Source organism: Rhincodon typus, chromosome 44 (assembly GCF_021869965.1).
Source record: "Rhincodon typus isolate 14 chromosome 44, sRhiTyp1.1, whole genome shotgun sequence".
Classification (NCBI taxonomy): Eukaryota; Metazoa; Chordata; class Chondrichthyes; order Orectolobiformes; family Rhincodontidae; genus Rhincodon; species Rhincodon typus.
Genome location: NC_063375.1, coordinates 684361 through 702331, shown reverse-complemented (window position 1 = coordinate 702331; position 17971 = coordinate 684361). Strand labels below are relative to the sequence as shown.

General features: G+C 47.1%; 1 protein-coding gene across 1 annotated transcript in view; it reads left to right on the top strand.

Annotated features, from left to right (window-relative positions):
• LOC109937831 (E3 ubiquitin-protein ligase HUWE1-like) overlaps nt 1-17971 on the top strand; it is a 171027-nt gene that overhangs the window by 81278 nt on the left and 71778 nt on the right. The window contains exons 42-51 of the mRNA XM_048619929.1: nt 158-353; nt 1148-1315; nt 3233-3378; nt 3865-3931; nt 5434-5648; nt 8699-8910; nt 9005-9187; nt 10347-10519; nt 11792-11931; nt 15970-16054. Coding sequence (XP_048475886.1) covers nt 158-353; nt 1148-1315; nt 3233-3378; nt 3865-3931; nt 5434-5648; nt 8699-8910; nt 9005-9187; nt 10347-10519; nt 11792-11931; nt 15970-16054 — 1585 coding nt within the window. The remainder of the gene's footprint in view (nt 1-157; nt 354-1147; nt 1316-3232; nt 3379-3864; nt 3932-5433; nt 5649-8698; nt 8911-9004; nt 9188-10346; nt 10520-11791; nt 11932-15969; nt 16055-17971) is intronic.

Genomic DNA, 17971 nt, shown 5'->3' with positions numbered 1-17971 from the left:
CTTCAGAAAATTTTCTGAAGAAGGGTCTAGGCCCGAAACGTCAGCCTTCCTGCTCCTCTGCTGCTTGGCCTGCTGTGTTCATCCAGCTCTACATGTTGTTATCACTGAAAAAGTGTGGCAGTTTTCTTTTATCGTGACTCTTTCCTCCATTTCTCAGGTGGTGCGTTCGGCTGCTACCAGTGGGGCAGGCAGCACAACCTCTGGCGTGGTGTCCGGGAGCCTGGGGTCTAGAGAGATCAACTACATCCTGCGAGTCCTGGGACCGGCTGCTTGCAGGAACCCCGAGATATTCACAGAGGTGGCAAAGAACTGTATCAGGATAGCCCTGCCTGCACCCCGTGGCAATGGGACTGGTGGGTTTTATTTTATTTCTGTTAAAGCAAAATACCATGGGTTCATGTAATCTGAAATAAAAACAGAAGTGCTGGAGAATCGCAGCAGGTCTGGCAGCATTTGTGTGGAGAGAGACTTAATGTTTCGAGTCTTTCCAGTCTATTTTTTTAAATATCTCATGCCCTCCATTCCCAGCAAAGTCCTAGTTCTGGAGAACTGTGTGTTTGTACATTTTTGAACACTCAGGAAATCAAAACATGTGAAATGGGGTGGGGAAATGGACTTGATCCCGGGTATTTTTTATATTTTTTAAAATCATTCTCGGGACATGAGTGTCGACGGCTGGCCAGCATGTATTGCTGGTCCCTAGTTGCCCTTGAGAAGGTGATGGGTGGTGAGCTGCCTTCTTGAACCATTGCAGTCAGTCGATACAACCGAGTGAATTGCTGGGCCATTTCAGAGGGCAGTTGAGAGCCAGTTGCTTTGCTGTGGGTCTGGAATCGCACGTGGGCCAAGCTGGCTAAGGACGGTAGAGGTCCTTCCTTGAAAGACCTCAGTGACCCCAGATGGGTTTTTCCTGACAATTGAAAATGGCTATCAGTGGATTTTTGATTCCAGATTTTAAACTTTTTATTGATTTCAAAATCCACCATTGGGATTCGAACCCACGTCCCCAGAACATTAGCCGAGTTTCTGGATTAATTGTCTAGCGATAATACCAATAGGCCATTGCCTTCCTGATTATACTGTTTAACCGCCAGACTTCACCTTCTGTTCTTGAACTAAAAAGTAATTTTGTTCTTTGTCCCTTCAGCCTCTGACGATGAGTTTGAGAACTTGCGCATCAAGGGCCCCAATGCAGTGCAGCTGGTCAAAACGACGCCTGTGAAGCCATCCCCGCTCCCGACTATTCCTGATACCATCAAAGATGTCATCTACGACATGTTGAATGCACTGTCGGCCTACCATGCTCCTGATGACGGTATGTCCTAATATGCCATGGCTCGGAGGAAGGTGAATTTCACTGGCGCGCTGTTGCACAGGAGGTTCCTGGTAGCACGTCAAGAACTGACCCAGTGAAGGCTTTGTCCAGTGCTCTGAAATTGGAGGGAACAAAAGGCCACACGCCATTAATAAATAGGAAGAATTGGTTGAAGGATCTGGTAGCTGTCATTGGTGTTGCTGTGGACAGTTTTGAACTGTGGGTGCAGTGGTCTTGGTGTAACCTCTGTTGCCACACTGGTACAGTCTAGTCATCCTCAGTGAGCCTCTTGATTTGAGTATTGGCTCTTGGCTCTTGACTCTTGCTTTTGCCCTGCTCACTCTTGAGCATCGAAAACGAAGCATTCAAATTTAAAGGCAGCTGCTCCACCATTCAATAAGACTGTGGCTGATCCCATCTATTCCCATCAACTGCACCCCACCACCACCACCACCACCACCACCACCACACCCCCAGTAACCATAGGTTCTTGCTAGGGAAGAGAACCAATCTGCCTCTCCCTTAAAATATCTAATGACCGTGCCTCCGCAGCCTTCTGAGGCAGAGTTCCAAAGTCGCACTCATCTGAGAGTGAGAGAATTCTCATATCTCTGTCCTAAAAGAATGATGCCAATTTGAAAGCACTGCCATCTAGTTCTGGTCTGCTGCTTGAGCACCCCTGTTCTTCTGAACTGAACCCACTTCTGTCCATCTGAAATAAAACCGCGGATGCTGAAGATCTGAAACAAAAGCTGAAATCGCTGGAGGAACTCGGCAGGTCTGGCAGCATCTGTGTGGGGAGAGAAACAGCTAACGATTCAGGTCCCATGAGCTGAGGAAGGAGTTCTGAAGGAAAGCCCCTGGACTTGAAGCATGAGCTCTGATTCTGTCTCTCCTGACAGAAATGGCCCAGCAAGTCACTCTGTCTTCTGCTGCCAGAACTCCTGAATTTCTCCAGCAACGTCTGTTTTTGTTTCTGGCCACCCTGAACTTGCTTCTGGCTCTTCCTTTGTCACGCTGTCTCCCACCCAGCCCTGCTTTTAATCTCTTGTGATATAAAGCCAAACACCGATATTCCTCTACTTTAGAATCCCAATTCCCAAATCACACCCATGTATTATGAACCTTCATTGCATTTATAGGAGGAGGCCATTGCTGGCAAAGCCAGCACTTTGAATCTATCCCAACTTGCTCTTGAGAAGTTGATAGTGACCACGACTTTGGACCACTGCTGTCAGTGTGCATAGTGGTGCTCCCACAGATACTGCTAGTTAGGGAGAAGCAAGACATGAGCAGGAAAAGACAGTAGATAAAGATAAACTCCTCCAACTGGTTTGGGGGAATTGTCTGACATTTAGGACCAGACTCATCAGGAGAGATGTTCAGAAGCAATTCTACAAGAAAATGTTTGGAACTCTCTCTCCCACGAACAACAGTGGATGCTGGATCAGTTGTTAAATTTCTCTCCCTGATTTAAAATTTTGTTAAGCAGAGATGTTAAGGGGTATGGGTCAAAAGCAGTAATGCGGACTTGAGCAACAGATCAGCCATGATCTCTTTGAATGATGGAATGGGCTCGAGGGGCTGAATGGCCTACTCCTGTTCCTGTAAGATTTTGACAGCACCTATGATGGAATGCCTCTGAATTGGGCTCAGGGGGTGAGATATTCAGTGGCATCTACTGCACTTCTCCTGGTTGTGGGGGGGAGGTGGTTGCAGGCTCAGGAGTTATCAGCTACACTGCAGCTCCCACATGAGTTCTAAGCCTGCCCAACTTTGGTCAACTCCTGTATTGAGGCATGATTCAGCAGCTTCGGGGGGTGGTATTGAACCAGATAAGCACATTGAAGTTGAAACCGTGGCAGGTTTGGATTTATTGACCTTGTTTTGCTCTATCTCCTTGCCCCCTGGCTGTAGCTGAGAAGGTTGAGGTGAAGCTGGTGAGTGTGAACCAGGAGCTGAGTCAGTTGCTGCAGGACGTGGGAGATGACATGTACCAGCAGTACCGCTCGCTGACACGGCAGGGCAGTGACTTCGACTCGCAGCAGAGCTTCACCATCAACGTGAGTATCCGAAGGTTCGGGATTGTCTGTCTCCAGGTGGGGCCTGTGGAGCGGTGTGTATAACGCTGGAGTACGATACCGGTGGGGACAGGTCTATCATTGTATAATGCTGGGGTACAGTACCGGTGGGAACAGGCCTGTCGCTGTGTAACACTGGGATGCAGTACCAGTGGGGGCCAGGCCTGTCGCTGTGTAACACTGGGATACAGTACCGGTGGGGGACAGGCCTGTCGCTGTATAGCGCTGGGGTGCAGTACGGGTGGGGACCAGGTCTGTCGATAGCTGTAAGATTTAACTGAAAGAGTAATTTCAAATATATCGATGCTCATTGTAATTGGAAACAAGCTTTCAATTCAGTCTTGTATACAATTGGTTTTCCAGTGCAAAGCTTCACAGGAACTAACTTATATAAGGCAAAATGTAAATGATGGGATGGTTTTGATCCCTGAGTGATGTGGTCTGTGTTAACTCTGTTTTATCTTGCAGACCCAGGTCTTTGTTGCTGATGGTGCAGCGACCGATTCCAATCAGGCCGGCACATCGCAAGGAGAGGGTAAGCCTCCTGATGTCTAATTGACTGCTGTGTTTCCTGCATTGCAGCAGGGACTACAGTACAACAGAAATGGCTTTGGGCGTGTTGAGATTGTTGAGACTGCTGTTGCATTTCAAGCCTTTCCATGGTGCGTCTCCCGAATTTCCCTTTCCAACTCAGCAGCTTGGTGTCAGAATATTGCTAATGGCTTCGATGCCTGACATTGTTCACCACCTCAAAGCTAAATGTTCCAAACTTCTGCGGCGACAGCTATTCCTTGGGCATGAGAGGAGGGTGCCGACTGCTTGAGATGTTGCCGTTCTCCAAGGAAATATCGTCACCCCTCCACGGTTTTGTTTAATGTAAAACTGGCACGTTGCCTGGATGTGTTCTCCGCACACAATGGGCACATGGGCCTTTTTGTGCACCCTTCTATGCATTCTCCATGGTGTGGTCTCTGCCAGTCAGAGTCTAGTTGCCAGCTGGCCAATCACACCCTCTTCTCATGCTCTTCTCACCCTTTTCATCTAAATTGTTGTTCCCTTTGCTGTTATGATTCTGTCCCAACAATTCGGAGGAAAGCTGAGACATCACATGCCTTTTTATTCCCAGCAATGAGCATTTATAAATTGTTCATTCCTTCGGAATTTGACTTTCTTGGTTCTGTTCTGATGAGGGCAAAGAAGCTTTAACAGTTGAAAATGAGCGCGTTCCAGTTCATTGCGAACTAAAATTTAGGACTTGTTTAGATTAAGCCAGGTAGTGGTCTGACCAGTGCAGTTTGTACATGCATGCTGATGGACACACAATGCTACCTGACTTCTTCACCTCCCCAAGGCCCCTTGCTGTCTAATGTCCCTCAGCTGTCATGTGAAATGGTTCATTTTTCATGACTGTCCTTCCCTTTGAGTTTTTTTTTGGCCAGGAGTAGAAAACACCCCTCTCTGTGCCCGCAAACTCACCAAACTACTGCCAAAAACTCCCTTTTCTCTACCAAGTGCTCCTCTCGGTCTTCCTTTTCCCTTTTCACTCCCCACGACCCCCACTAACTCAAAGCAAGCGTACTCACGCACACGCATACACATAATGTACACGCACATGCATACACGTGCACGCACGCACACACATACACGTACACAGATACATACACCTCTCCAGCTTAACCTCTTCTATTAGTTTCCGTACTCGGGCAGTGTCTAGGATTGTGACCATCATTAATCCCTCCTCGTGTGCCTTGGGGCTCAATGTTTCTCTCTCCCACCCCAAACTCTCCTGTTTTTTGTGTCTGCTCCTCGAAGGACCCCCTCTTCAATGATGCTTTTATTTACCTTGTCTGATAACTCCCCCTTTGACTCAAACTCCTTCTTTCCCTTGGCCTGGCTGCACGTGACCAATGTTTTCTGTCTACGCTCAAGCTGTGTACGGGTGCAAGTTGTTAGCGTTTTTTCTTGGGGGCTGCAGGCTCAAGCCGAGGTTTATCCGTGTTGCTTGCATTAAGCTGCCTACCCCCTTTCTGTGCTCAGGTTCCACCCCAGAGGAGAACCGGGATGGCAAGAAGGACAAGGATGGGGACAAAGCCTCGGAGGACGGGAAGCAGAAGGCAAAAGCCAGCAAACCACTCATGCCGACATCCACTATCCTGAGGCTGCTGGCCGAGTTGGTGCGCTCATACATTGGCATTGCCACCCTGATAGCTGGGTACAATTATACAGCTGGCCAGTCTGAGCTCATTAAAGAGGTGAGAACCACAGCCCCCAGTACCATAAGGCTGTGAATATGTTCGAAGTAATTCAGAGTGGGTTTACCAGACTAATACCTACAACGGGTAGGCTGTCTTATGGCCACACAAGTAGACAGGGTGGTAAAGAAGGCATATGGTATGTTTGCCTTTATTGGTCGGGGAATTTGAGTACAAGAGTCAGGATGCCATGTTGCAGCTTTATAACATTTTGGTTAGGCCATGCTTAAAGATTTGCATTCAGTTCTGGTCATCACGTCACAGGAAGGATGTGGAGTCTTTGGAGAGGGTATAGAAGAGGTTTACCAGAAATTGCCTAGATTAGAGGGTATGAGCTATAAGGAGAGGCTGGAAATACTCGGGTTGTTTTCTCTGGAGCAGTGGCGGCTGAGACGAGATTAGATAGAAGTCTACAAAATTATGAGATGCAGAGATAGGGTTGACGGTCAGAATCCTTTCCCCAGAGATAAAATGTCTAATGTTAGGGGGCATACATTTAAGGTGAGAAGGGGAAAGTTCAAAGGACATCTGAGGGGCAAGTTTCTTTTACACAGTGGTAGGAGTGTGGAATGCAGTGCCAGGGGTGGTGGTGGTGGTGGTGGAGGCATATTCAACAGGGGCGTTTAAGGGGCTTATAGATAAGCACATGAATATGCAAGGAATGAAGGGATATGGACCAAGGACAGGCAGAAGGGATTAGTTTAATTTGGCGTCATGTTCAGCACAATGTAATGGGCTGAAGAGCCTGCTCCTGTGCTGTAATGTTCTATGCCAGGATTGGCTTGTACCTGCTGAGGTTTATGAGTAAGGTGCCGCGAGTGAATCACATCCAGTCCCTGAGGAATCTTGACAGGTTGGGTGTGGAAAGGATGTTTTCTGTTGTAGAGGAATCTACAACCAGGAGACACCCATTTAAGACCCAAGTGAGGAGGAATGGTGTCCCCCAGGACCGAGAGACTTTAGATGTCACTTCCTCAAAGTGGTGCGTGAATATTTCCAAGCAGAGATGGATAGATTCTTGCTGAGCAAGGGGGTGGGGGTGTGTAGTTAGGAATGTGGGCCAACAAGTTTAGTCATGATCTTGGTGAACGGCAGAATGATCTCAAGGGGCTGAGCGACTTACTGTTCCTAATTCACCTGTATACGTATGTACGTACGCAAGGCGGCAGGCTGCTGTATGCTTTGGCTGCGTGTTGAATTGTAAGCAATTTATGCTGTCTGTAAAACGTGATGGTATGCCTCATTGAGAGTTATTACACCTCATTACCGACAGCTGAATGGGGAGCATACCCCTTGCTGTTTGGGCTTTCCTGAATGATCAGTGGTCAGAATGGAGCTTCTGGTCATTCCCAGTTTTCCACATTGTGTTGTTTTTATTTTTCCTTTTGAGATTTAATCTCTGTGAGTGACGGGGGAATATACTCAATGGGCTGAATTGCCTGCCTTCTGAGGGTGGTGAAGAAGACGCTTAGCGCACTTACCCTCGTTGCCCAGACCTTTTTCAGTATAGGAGCTGGCGTGTCACGTTGAGGTTGTACAAGACGTTAGTGAGTTCTCTTCTGGGTACCGTGTCCAGTTCTGGCCACCCTTCTATGGAAAGCATATTATTAAAGCTGGTGAGGGTTCAAAAAAGAATTGCCATCATGTTGCTGGGAGTTGGAGATTTTGAGTTATAAGGAGAGGTTGGAAAGGCTGGGACTCCTTTCTTTGGAGCACAGGAGGTTGAGAGGTAACCTTTTATACAGGTTTATAAAATCATGGGGGCGGTCATGGATAGGGTGACTGCCAGGTGTCCTTTCCCGAGGGTGGAGGATTTCAAGACGAGGGGGCACATTTTTGAGATGAGCGGAGAAAAGGATTTCAAAACACCATGAGGGACAATTTTTTTTTTTTGTGATTTGTGTGTGGAATGAACTTCCAGAGGAGGTGGTGGATGCGGGTACAATTACTACATTTAAAAGACATTTAGATGAGTACCAGAAGAGGAAAGGTGTGCCAAGCACAGGCAAGTGGGATTATTTTATTTTGGGATTATGGTCAGCATGGAGTGGTTGGACCGAAGGGTCTGTTTCCACACTGTATGACTCTGACTAGGAGACGATGTGGCCATCACTTACGAGGCTGGCGTTTGTTGCCAGTTCCTAATCACCCCTTGAGAAGGCGGTGAGGAGCCGTGACCTTGAATGGCTGCATTTCGGTGTAGTATAGCTGCACCTGCAGCACTGGTCGAGATGGAGTTCTGGGTTTTTGGGACTGGTGGTAGTGAAGGGACAACCAATGTCATTCCAAGTCGTAGTGAAGAAGGCATTTGGTACAGTTGCCTTTATTGTCAGTGCATTGAGTATGGGAGTTGGGACGCATGTTACAGCTGTACAGGACATTGGTTAGGCTATTTCTGGAGTTCACTTCTAGTCACCTGCTTTAGGAAAGATGTTGTGAAACTTCAAAGGGTTCAGAAAAGGTTTACAAGGATATTGCCAGTTTCAGAGGGTTTAAGCTATAGGATGAAGCTGAATAGGCTGGGGGCTATTTGACCTGGAGTGTTGGAGGCTGAGGGGTGACTTGATAGAGGTTTATAAAATCATGAGGGGCATGGATAAGGTAAATAGCGAAGTTTTTTTTCCCCAGGGTAGGGGAGTCCAAAACTAGATGGCATAGGTTTAAGGTAAGAGGGGGAAAGATTTAAAAGGGATCTGAGGAGCAGCTTCTTCATGCAAAGGATGGTTGTGTGGAATGAGCTGCCAGAGAGAGTGGTGGAAGCTGGCACAATTACAGTATTTAAAAGGCATCTGGATGGGTACCCGAATAGGAAGGGTTTGGGGGGATATGGGCCAAGGGGTATGCTGGGAAATGGGACTAAGTTAATGTAGAACATCTGGTCAGCATGGACCGTTTGGACCAAAGGCTCTGTTTCCGTGCTGTACATCTCTGTGGCTCTGAGTCGAGGTGACATGCAACTTTGGCAGTGGTGGTGATGTCCGGGAAGCTGTTTATTCTGTCTTCACCTCAGGGTGCGAATTCTATCTGTATCTGCCTCTGTCTCTCTGCAGGATTGCAGCGTCCTGGCTTTTGTCCTGGATCACCTTTTGCCCCAGACCCAGAATGTGGGAGACAAAGACACACCAGCACTGGCCCGGCTCTTCCTGGCCAGTCTGGCGGCAGCGACGCAGAGCACTGAAGCACAAGCTGCCTTGGTCAATGAGGTCAAAGCGGCCCTTAGCCGAGCGCTGGCTATGGCGGAGAGCACAGAGAAACACGCCAGGTAACGGCTCGTGGATTCAGTAGCTCTTTGTGTGGCCTGTAGGGTCACTGGGCCACCACCCTAATCTTGTTCCACTCACTGCCTTTCCCCACAGGCTGCAAGCTGTGATGTGCATCATCAGCACCATCATGGAGTCATGCCCGTCCACCTCCAGCTTCTACAGCAGCAATGCCGTCAAAACGCAACACAATGGCATGAACAACATCATCCGACTGTTCCTGAAGAAGGGGCTTGTGAACGACTTGGCCAGAGTGCCTCACAGTCTCGACTTGTCCAGGTAGCAGAATTTCTCATTCTCTCCTCCAGTCTTGTGACTGGGGGTCTTCATGTTTTGTTGAAGATCTGCAGCCCCAGTTGGTGCTCCCCGATACCGAATGGTTGCTGAGACTCGTCTGTGCATTCTCACCTTTTGAACTAACGGGTTGGGAGGTTTTGTGTCCCAGGCTCAAGAGGGAACTGCTGCACAAGATATACCTGTTATCCATCCAGGACCAGGGTTAGGTACAGAGTAAAGCTCTCTACACTGTCACCCCATCAAATATTCCCAGGACAGTGTCAGCAAGGGTTAGATATAGAGTGACGCTCCCTCTACACTAGAACAGCTTTGTTACTTTGTAAGACAATTGTAGGTGCCATCAGACTTACTATTAACAGTGTTAGTCGTGATTCTTGAATTAGAGGTCTGACCTGTTTGCCTGGGAAGAGTTGGATACAGTTGGGGAAGCCTTCATCACTAGGGAAAGGTACCTGATCTTGGGACATTGCCCACTGCTGCAACAACTAGACAACTCATCCTTCTGGAACAATTTGCTCCATTCTAGAAGGTTTCAGGTGGGAACTTCGCTGGGACTGAAGGAAGGAACAGTTGGTGTAAGATTAAATTGTTCAGTTAGCAGTCTGCTTAATCAACAGATTCTGCTGATCGGCTGTGGGCTTGCTTGAAGAGATGAAGGGTGACTTATACCAGTCAAAGACTGAACAAATTTGTTTTACACTAGTTTAGAATCGACGTGCGGTAAACGTGACGAAGGCTCTTAAAGTGATGAACAGATTGGATGGGGCAAACAAAGTTCTTTTCACTTTTAGATGACTGTAACTTGAGGGTCTGTCTGCATAAGGTTGTCACTAATAATTCAATCAGGAATACAGTAGAAATCTATTTCACTGGAGAGAGCTGTAAATGTGGAACTGGTTACCCAGTTGAGGTAAATAGTCTTGGTGTGTTTGGGTAAACAGGAGGCAAGAAAGGATGGGAAGTTGATGAGATTAAGGTGGGGCTGTGGACCAGGCTTACTTGGAAGTGTCAGCACCATCCCAGGCTGCTTAGGTCTGCTCTCCTGTTTTTATACTCTATATGCTTTTCAGTGCTGTCCTTAAAAGGTGTGGGAGACCCTTTGGAGAGATTTCCAAATGTGGATTCTTTTCTTTATTCCAAGTCCCAACATGGCGAACACGGTGAATGCTGCGCTGAAGCCTTTGGAGACGCTTTCTCGTATCGTCAATCAACCGAGCAGCCTCTTTAGTAGCAAGAACGCCTCGAGCAAGAACAAATCCGAGCAGGATACACACATCACGAGCGGTGATGCTAATGGCAACCAGCCAGATTCTGGTAAATGTTGTTTTCGCAACGAATTGCATTCTTATTGGCCCTTCAACCTGGTAATATCTCCCAAGATGTTTCACAGGAGCATTAGCAAGCAAAATCTGGCATTGAGTTACATGAAGCATTAGGCAACTAGTCTTGAAGGTGTGGGTGTGTGAAGGTGTGAGGAGCATCGTAATGGGATTGAGAACACCGTGTGGAGCTGGAGGAGCGGAGCAGGAAAGTTGACGTTTTGGATCAGGACCCTTCTTTTCTGAAGAAGGGTCCCGACCCGAAACGTCAACTTTTCTGCTCCTGTGATGCTGCCTGGCCTGCTGTGCTCCTCCAGCTCCATGCTGTGTTATCTCCGACTCCAGCATCGGCCGTTCTTACTATGCCTTAAAGGGATTATGATTGGACTCAGAGGAGTGCGCTGTCGCTTGAGTGCGAATGTGGCCAGTCGTATACTTTCTCTCTATTCGACCTGAAACGGAAAGCAGTATTAACCAAGTTATGATAACCAGCTTATTATACAAGAGAACCCATTGAGTGAAGGTGTAGAATTAGTTAACAGATGTAACTTGTAATACAAGAATATAAATGCTTGCCCCTCTAATTAATCCACAGAAAGTAAAGTAGGGATTTCTCTCTACAGAGATTCAGTTCCAAATGAAAGAGACTTTTTGGCCAATTGCAGTTTCTCTTGAAGATAAAGGGAGAATAAGGCCTGGAATATTCTGAAGTCTTTCGAAAAGTGTAGTTATTAATAACAGTTGTAACTGGGGTCTTGTCAGATGCTGCTTGCTCAGAAATTACGATGCTGAGAGGTTCTTTCAGTCGCTCTTCCTGAACTTGATACAAAGGTGCTTGCCAAAGAGGAGGCACTGGTTGAGCAGCTTGTTTTGTAGCAGGCTTTCCTCAACACTGCAAAATCCAAGCCTGCAAACACTGTTCAAGAAGAACGGTCATACAACAGTGTACACACCTTTTGCAATCCTTCAACCTGAAGTCCAGCAGAATGAGAACAAATGAGAGAGGTAGAGAGATCCTGAAGGAATTCCTGAACTTCAGGGCCCAGGCACCTGATGCCTCTAACATTAATGGCTGCAAAGTCAGAAGGTCCTGCGCAGAGAATTAATTCTGTCCTATGCGCTCGGTGTTAATAGGCGTGTCATCTTGGCCACATGGAACCATTAAAGATGGGTAATTTAGTGCTGATTTCTCGCATGATCACCGGTACTGAACAGATTTTTTTTAAAAAAAAAATAAAAAAAAAATAATCTTTTGTCAATTGCGCAGGAGAGACTGGAGAGACTGAGACACAGGGAGACCAGGCCCCCACTGGTGTGGCAGACACTGATATTATGGATGGAGAGACTGAAGCAGACACGGTGGTGATCACTGGGCAGACGGAAGTCCTAAATGCCCAGGAGATGCAGGTACCCATCACCTTCCATCCTCTTATAGGCGTACGAGGTTATTCCTCAAGGGATATCATCAACCAACAGGGATGTTAAATTGAACTGGTGCAGCTTTGGTTAGATCAAGTGCACAGTTTAGGTCTCCACAATACAAAAAGTGTCTAAAACCACTGGAGAAGGTACAGAAAGCATATACATAGATCAATGTGAAGTGGAGCAGAAGGAGACTATATGGCCCCTGGAAGCTACTGTGCTGTTTGATAAAATCATGTCTCATCTGACTGTGACCTCAACTCCATTTTGTTGTCTGTCCCCCTCTCCATAATGTCGATCGAAATCTCTCTAACTTGGCCTTAAATATATTCAATGGTCTGGTCCTCTGCTGCTCTCTGGGAGAGTGAGAATTTCAGACTGACCACCTGCTGAGAGTCATACAGCACTTGGTCCATGCAGACCAAGTTTCCCAAACTAAACTAGTCCCACTTGCCTGCCTTTGGCCCATGTCTCTCTAAACCTTTCCTATTTGTGTACCTATCCAAATTTTTTCAAAGCTTGTAACTGTATCTGCATCTGGCAGTTCATTCTACATATGAATCAACCTCTGAGGAATAGTTGCCTCTCGGGTCCTCCTTAAATCTTTCTCGTCTCAATTTAAAAATATGGCCCCTAGTTTTGGACTCACCTGCCCTAGGGAAAGACTTTTGATATTCACCTTATCTATGCCCCTCATGATTTTATAAACCATTATAAGCCTTCTACACTCCAGTGAAAGAAGTCCTAGCCGAATCTATATAACTCAAACCCTCCATTCCTGGCAACGTCCTAATAAATCTTGTCTGAAACCTCTCCAATTTAATAGTAACCTTCCTATAATAGGGTGACCAGAACTGGACATGGAACTATAAGTGGCCTTACTGAAGTCCTGTGCAACCACAACGTAACATACCAACTCCTCTACTCAGTGGTCTGAGCAATGAAGGCAAGCGTGCTAAATGCCTTCTTAACAACTCTGTTCACTGGTGATGCAACTTGCCGAAAACTACGTATAAGTTCAAAGGGAGACCCTGATTCTAAAACTGTGCCCCCTCATTCTAGCGCCTACCATATCAAACTGCCTCTCCAGTTCTTAGGTATTTCAGTAAGATCACCCTCTCGTTCTTCTCAACGCCAATAAGTAAAGAGCCAACCTGCTCAGCGTTTCCTCCTTAAGGCACTTCATCTTCTCTGCTTCTGATGCAAGCCTGTCCCTTAGTTAAAGAGAGCAAAACAGTAGCATGATTGAAAGGCTATAACCATCAGGAAAATCTGAGCAGGCTGTAAAGAGACCTCTGATCAACCTTTCAGGTTATGGTCGTATTGATCCAATGTGTTAAGAGAGGATGTTTCCACTTGCGGGCAAGTCTAAGAGTATAGGTAGTTGGTGTAAGTATCCATTGGATAATTGAACAGGGATATTGTTACCCAGAGTGGTGAGACTCTGCACATCACTATGTCAAGGAGGCATGGAATCATTGGAGGAAATTGAATAATTCATTGAAAGTCGCAGGTCCAATGGAATAACACAAACTGTATCCTAGACTCTATTAATACAATTCGATGTAGTATAGAAGCAGGCCCTTCAGCCCACCAAGCCTGTGCCGAATCCTAATCCTTATTTAGACCCGCTACATATTTCCAATGCGCAGTTTCTATCCTTCTGTTGACTCCTGGTCATGTGTCAGTCGAGGTATGCCTTAAATGTTGCTAACGTGCCTGCTTCCATCACCTCCATTGGCAGTGCAGTCCAGGCACCCACCAACCTCTCTGAAAAAGCCTCTGACTATCCACACTATCTATGCCTCTCATAATTTTGTAGACCTCTCTTATCAGGTCATAGGGGCATGGAGTGCAAGAGCAAGGAGATTATGCTGAGATACTAGCGAGGCCTCAGCTGGGGTATTGTGTACAATTCTGGGCCCCGAACTTTAGGAAGGATGAGAAACAGAAGAGGTTTAGGAGAGTGGTTCTAGGCCTGAGGAGACCATAGGACACGAGCTGAAATAGGCCATTCAGCCCAATGAGTCTGACCCTCCATTCAGTAAGATCATGGCTGATTATGGCCTGACAACCCTTTGCAGTAAAGAATCCCACATATGCACTACCCCGCCGAGAGAGAGAATTCCTCCTCATCTCTGTCTACAGTGTGTGACTGCTGATTCTAAGATTATACCCTACAGTCCTAGACACACTCAAGGGGCAATCTATCCCTCCGCATATACCCTGTCAAGTTCCCTTGTATATTTCAATAAGCTCACCTCTTGTTCTTCTCAACTCCGAAAATAGGCCCAACTAACTCAACCTGTCCTCATAAGACATTCCCTCCATTCCCAGGATCAGTTAAATGAACCTTCTGTGATGCCAGTCTATCTTCCTGCAGATAAGGGGCCCAAATCGTTCAGGCCAGTTCAGTCAAAACTTCAGTAATGAGGGTGGATTGGAATGGAGCAGTCTTAATGGTGATGTGATGGAAGTTCTCAAAATCATAAGGGGCCTGGGCCGAATGAATCGGGAGGACCTGTTCCTGCTCGTAAAAGGATTGAGAACGAGAGAGTGCCAAGTTGAAAGTAATTTACAAAGAAAGCAAATGTGATGCAAGGAGAAGTTTTTTTTCACGCAACCACTAGTTAGGCTCTGCAATCACAAGGAGTAGAGATAGTTAATGGTACGTGTCTTTTCCCTAGCATGGGGCATTTCAAGCCTGGGGTGGCGAATTTTTAAGGTGAAGGAGAGAGATATTAACAAAAAAATTTCTGAAGAAGGGTCTAGGCCTGAAATGTCAGCTTTCCTGCTCCTCTGATGCTGCTTGGCCTGCTGTGTTCATCCAGCTCTACGCCTTGTTATCTCAGATTCTCCAGCATCTGCAGTTCCTACTACCTCTTAACAAAAAAGGGGCCACTTTTTTACACAGGGTGGTTTGCGTGTGGGATGAACTTCCTGAGGAAGTGGTGGATGTGGGCACAGTTATGGCATTTAATTTGGATAAGTACGTGAATAGGAAAGGTTTGTGGGGGGGGGTGGATATGGGCCAGGAGCAGGCAGGTGGGACCAGTTTAGTTTGGGATTATGCTCAGCATGAACTGGTTGGATGGAAGGGCCTGTGTCTGTGCTTTGTGACACTGGGTGTGCACTGCATCTCAGAATAAACAATGTGCTGACTGGCCTCTCTCTGCAACAAAATTATAAGGAAAATGTGTGTGGGTGAAATGAATAGAAGGCTATACTGCTGCGGTGTAGTGAAGAGGACTGAGGTGAGCAATCACAGCCTGTTTCCGGGCTGGAAGTTCAAATTAGTCCTATGTAGGGTAGGGATCGTGGTATGACGCTATCTATCTTGTAACACACCAGAGAAGCTGAAATAGTGCTTTTAAACCAAAATGCAGAGAGCACTGTCAGAAGATCACTAGTTCTCATTTTAAATCCCCCTGGAAAGTAGTCAGAGAGATCACCCAAGAAGCACCTTTGCTGTTTCATTCCACCTTCCTAGTGCAGAAGGACCATTTATCCCATCATGCCTGGTGTCAGTCACCTGCATAGCCCTGCATGTTCTCCTTTGATAATGATCCAATTCCCCTTTTGATAGCCATATTCTCAGGCAGCACATTCCAGATCCTCCTTTTATTGCCCTTGCTTCCTTTATCGAACGCCTCAAGCTTGTGTCCTGCTGGTTCTCAATCCTTCCACAGGTGGGCTCAGATTTACCCGATCTGTCTACTCTGCACAGAACCGCCTCAATAATTTTGAATGCCTCTATCGAATCTCCTCTTGCCACTCCTTTCTCCATCGGGTCTGAAGAAGCAAGAGTCCTGGTTGGCTAACCTGCCACCAACGGAGATATTGTACTGCAAGTCCATATCGAGCCAGAAATGATAGAGGGTGTGAATCCACTGGGGATTCTCCCCTGCCGCTTCCCCCAAGTCTATGAAATAACCTTGGTACATTTGTCATAGGGTGTTGAGCATTTTACTGGGCCATGCAAAAGCCTGTTTCTTCCTGAGGTGCCTGTCATTGTGTTTCCAGGTTGAGAACGAACTTGAGGACCTTATCGACGAGTTGCTGGAAAGAGATGTGGAGACCGTGAGCAGCACGATCATCGGTAAGATAGGCTCAGCCCCCAGCCCAAAGCATGCTTGGGCACCCGCTGTTTAGTCCACAGTCCCTCAAGACCCTGGCTGCACTGCATGGGCCTTCCAGTTTCGAGAGCCTCCTGTGTTTCCTTTCACCAGATGTTAAAACATGGCCAGCAGGTCCCAGAGCCATTGATCCGCCAACTTTTCAGGTCTGGTCACCAAAGCCTTAAAACTCCTTTCCTGAAATAAAAATGTGAAAATTTTCAGTGCATCCTTAAGGCAACATGCGAGGACTAAAAGTAATGCACCGAATGTGTTTCCTCGTGGGAGAGTTGTGGTGTCCTATTCCTGTGACAAGCTTGCTGCAGTCCTCTTGTGGATAACTCTGCCCAAAGACTGCATTTGTGTTTTTTTTTAAAAAAAAAAAGTCTTAATTGATCAGCGGGTGAAATTAATAATTCAAATCAAATCAGTGATCACGAGGGTGGGATTGGGGTGCACGGACAAATGGTCAGTGATTGGCAGCCTTACATTTCCCACTCCTGTATCGTGGAAAAACAGCGGCAGCAAGCCAGTCAGAGTCTGCAGTGAGACAAGATTCACAGGTTGTGATAAAGGGCTTCCCTGCCCTGCCCGAAACATCGAGCTGTCTTCTCTCTTTCGCAGACTGGACCCACCTCGAGTTGCAGCCGTGTTACTTTCCCTTTGAGTTTTGAGCAGGGAACGCAGGTGACATTGTACAGGGTTGGGGGTTGGGGAGGTGGCCCTGAGAAGAAGCTGAAAGCCAGTGGTGGCGGGGTGGGGGGGAGCGCAACAGAATCAGAGAGGGTTTGCCCCTTTGCTTGGCTGAAGAGTGGTGGGGTGAAGAAGGAGCAATTGTGAAGGTCCTCGGAGAATCCCTGCCCCTCACTTGTTGGAGAGCAGGACTGGGGGAAACCGTGGGGGGAGGGGGTGCTGCCCATGTGTCCTGGGAGGTGCGTAGGTCCCGAACTGGAGCTGTGCTTGAGAGAGAATATCTGGGATTCACAAATGGTGTGTTGTGAATATATATGTATATATTTTCTTTATATAAACTTTTTTTTTTAAATAAATAAAAGCGGTTTCTGAAGTCCGAATCCTCCAGGCAGGCCCATAAAGGTGATGCTGGAGCGAGAAAATTGTGTTTGCTTTGCAGAGTGTTGGAGAGGTGATGTGTGACCCAAAGGTGAATGAGTAGCTGCTTCTGAAAATCGGTGACTTTTTTTTTGCTGGTGTGTGTTTGCATTTGTGCACGTGCGTGCTGTGAAGTAATTTGTTGCTGCTTTGTCTGCCTGTGTTCCTCTTCGGTTGCTGTGCACCTCCCCAAAAAGCCTGTCCTCGTGCGGCTGCCTTGAAACCTTGGCAGCTTGGCAGGCGGTTCATTCCAGTTTTGCCACCATTCGCCCATTTCCCCCTAACCCCATCCCACCTTGTTCCCTGTCTGTTTTCTCCTCTTTCCTCCCCTCAACCCCAAATGTTCTTTCCCCGTGCAGAGAGTGAGAGGTGTCCCCACAGCTCCGTGGGTCGTGTTCAGCGTCCTGAGGTCCACGGTGAATTTAAATCGCTCGACGTGCTGTAGTGGGACGACCTCTGCCCATTACGGCCGCCCGTTAACAGTGTGAACCCCTTCCATTGTTCAGGGGAGGCTTCGAATGGGCAATCGAGAGCAATCAAGTGTCAAAAGGAAAAGAACAGTTCAGGTTCACATCTGCCTTTCCCCAAGAATGGAAATGAGCAACAAGCTCAGGCAGGCATTGGGAATCAAATTGGTGGGCTGTAGCTAAGAAAATTGGGCTGGAAATGTTGGCCACATTGTGAAGGAAGTTCTTATGTTCTAAAAAATACTTAATGGGCGCCTTCTAAGACTGTACAATGGCACGTGCTCTGCTCAAAGTGTACACACCGACAGACTATCCAGTAACAATGCTCTACTT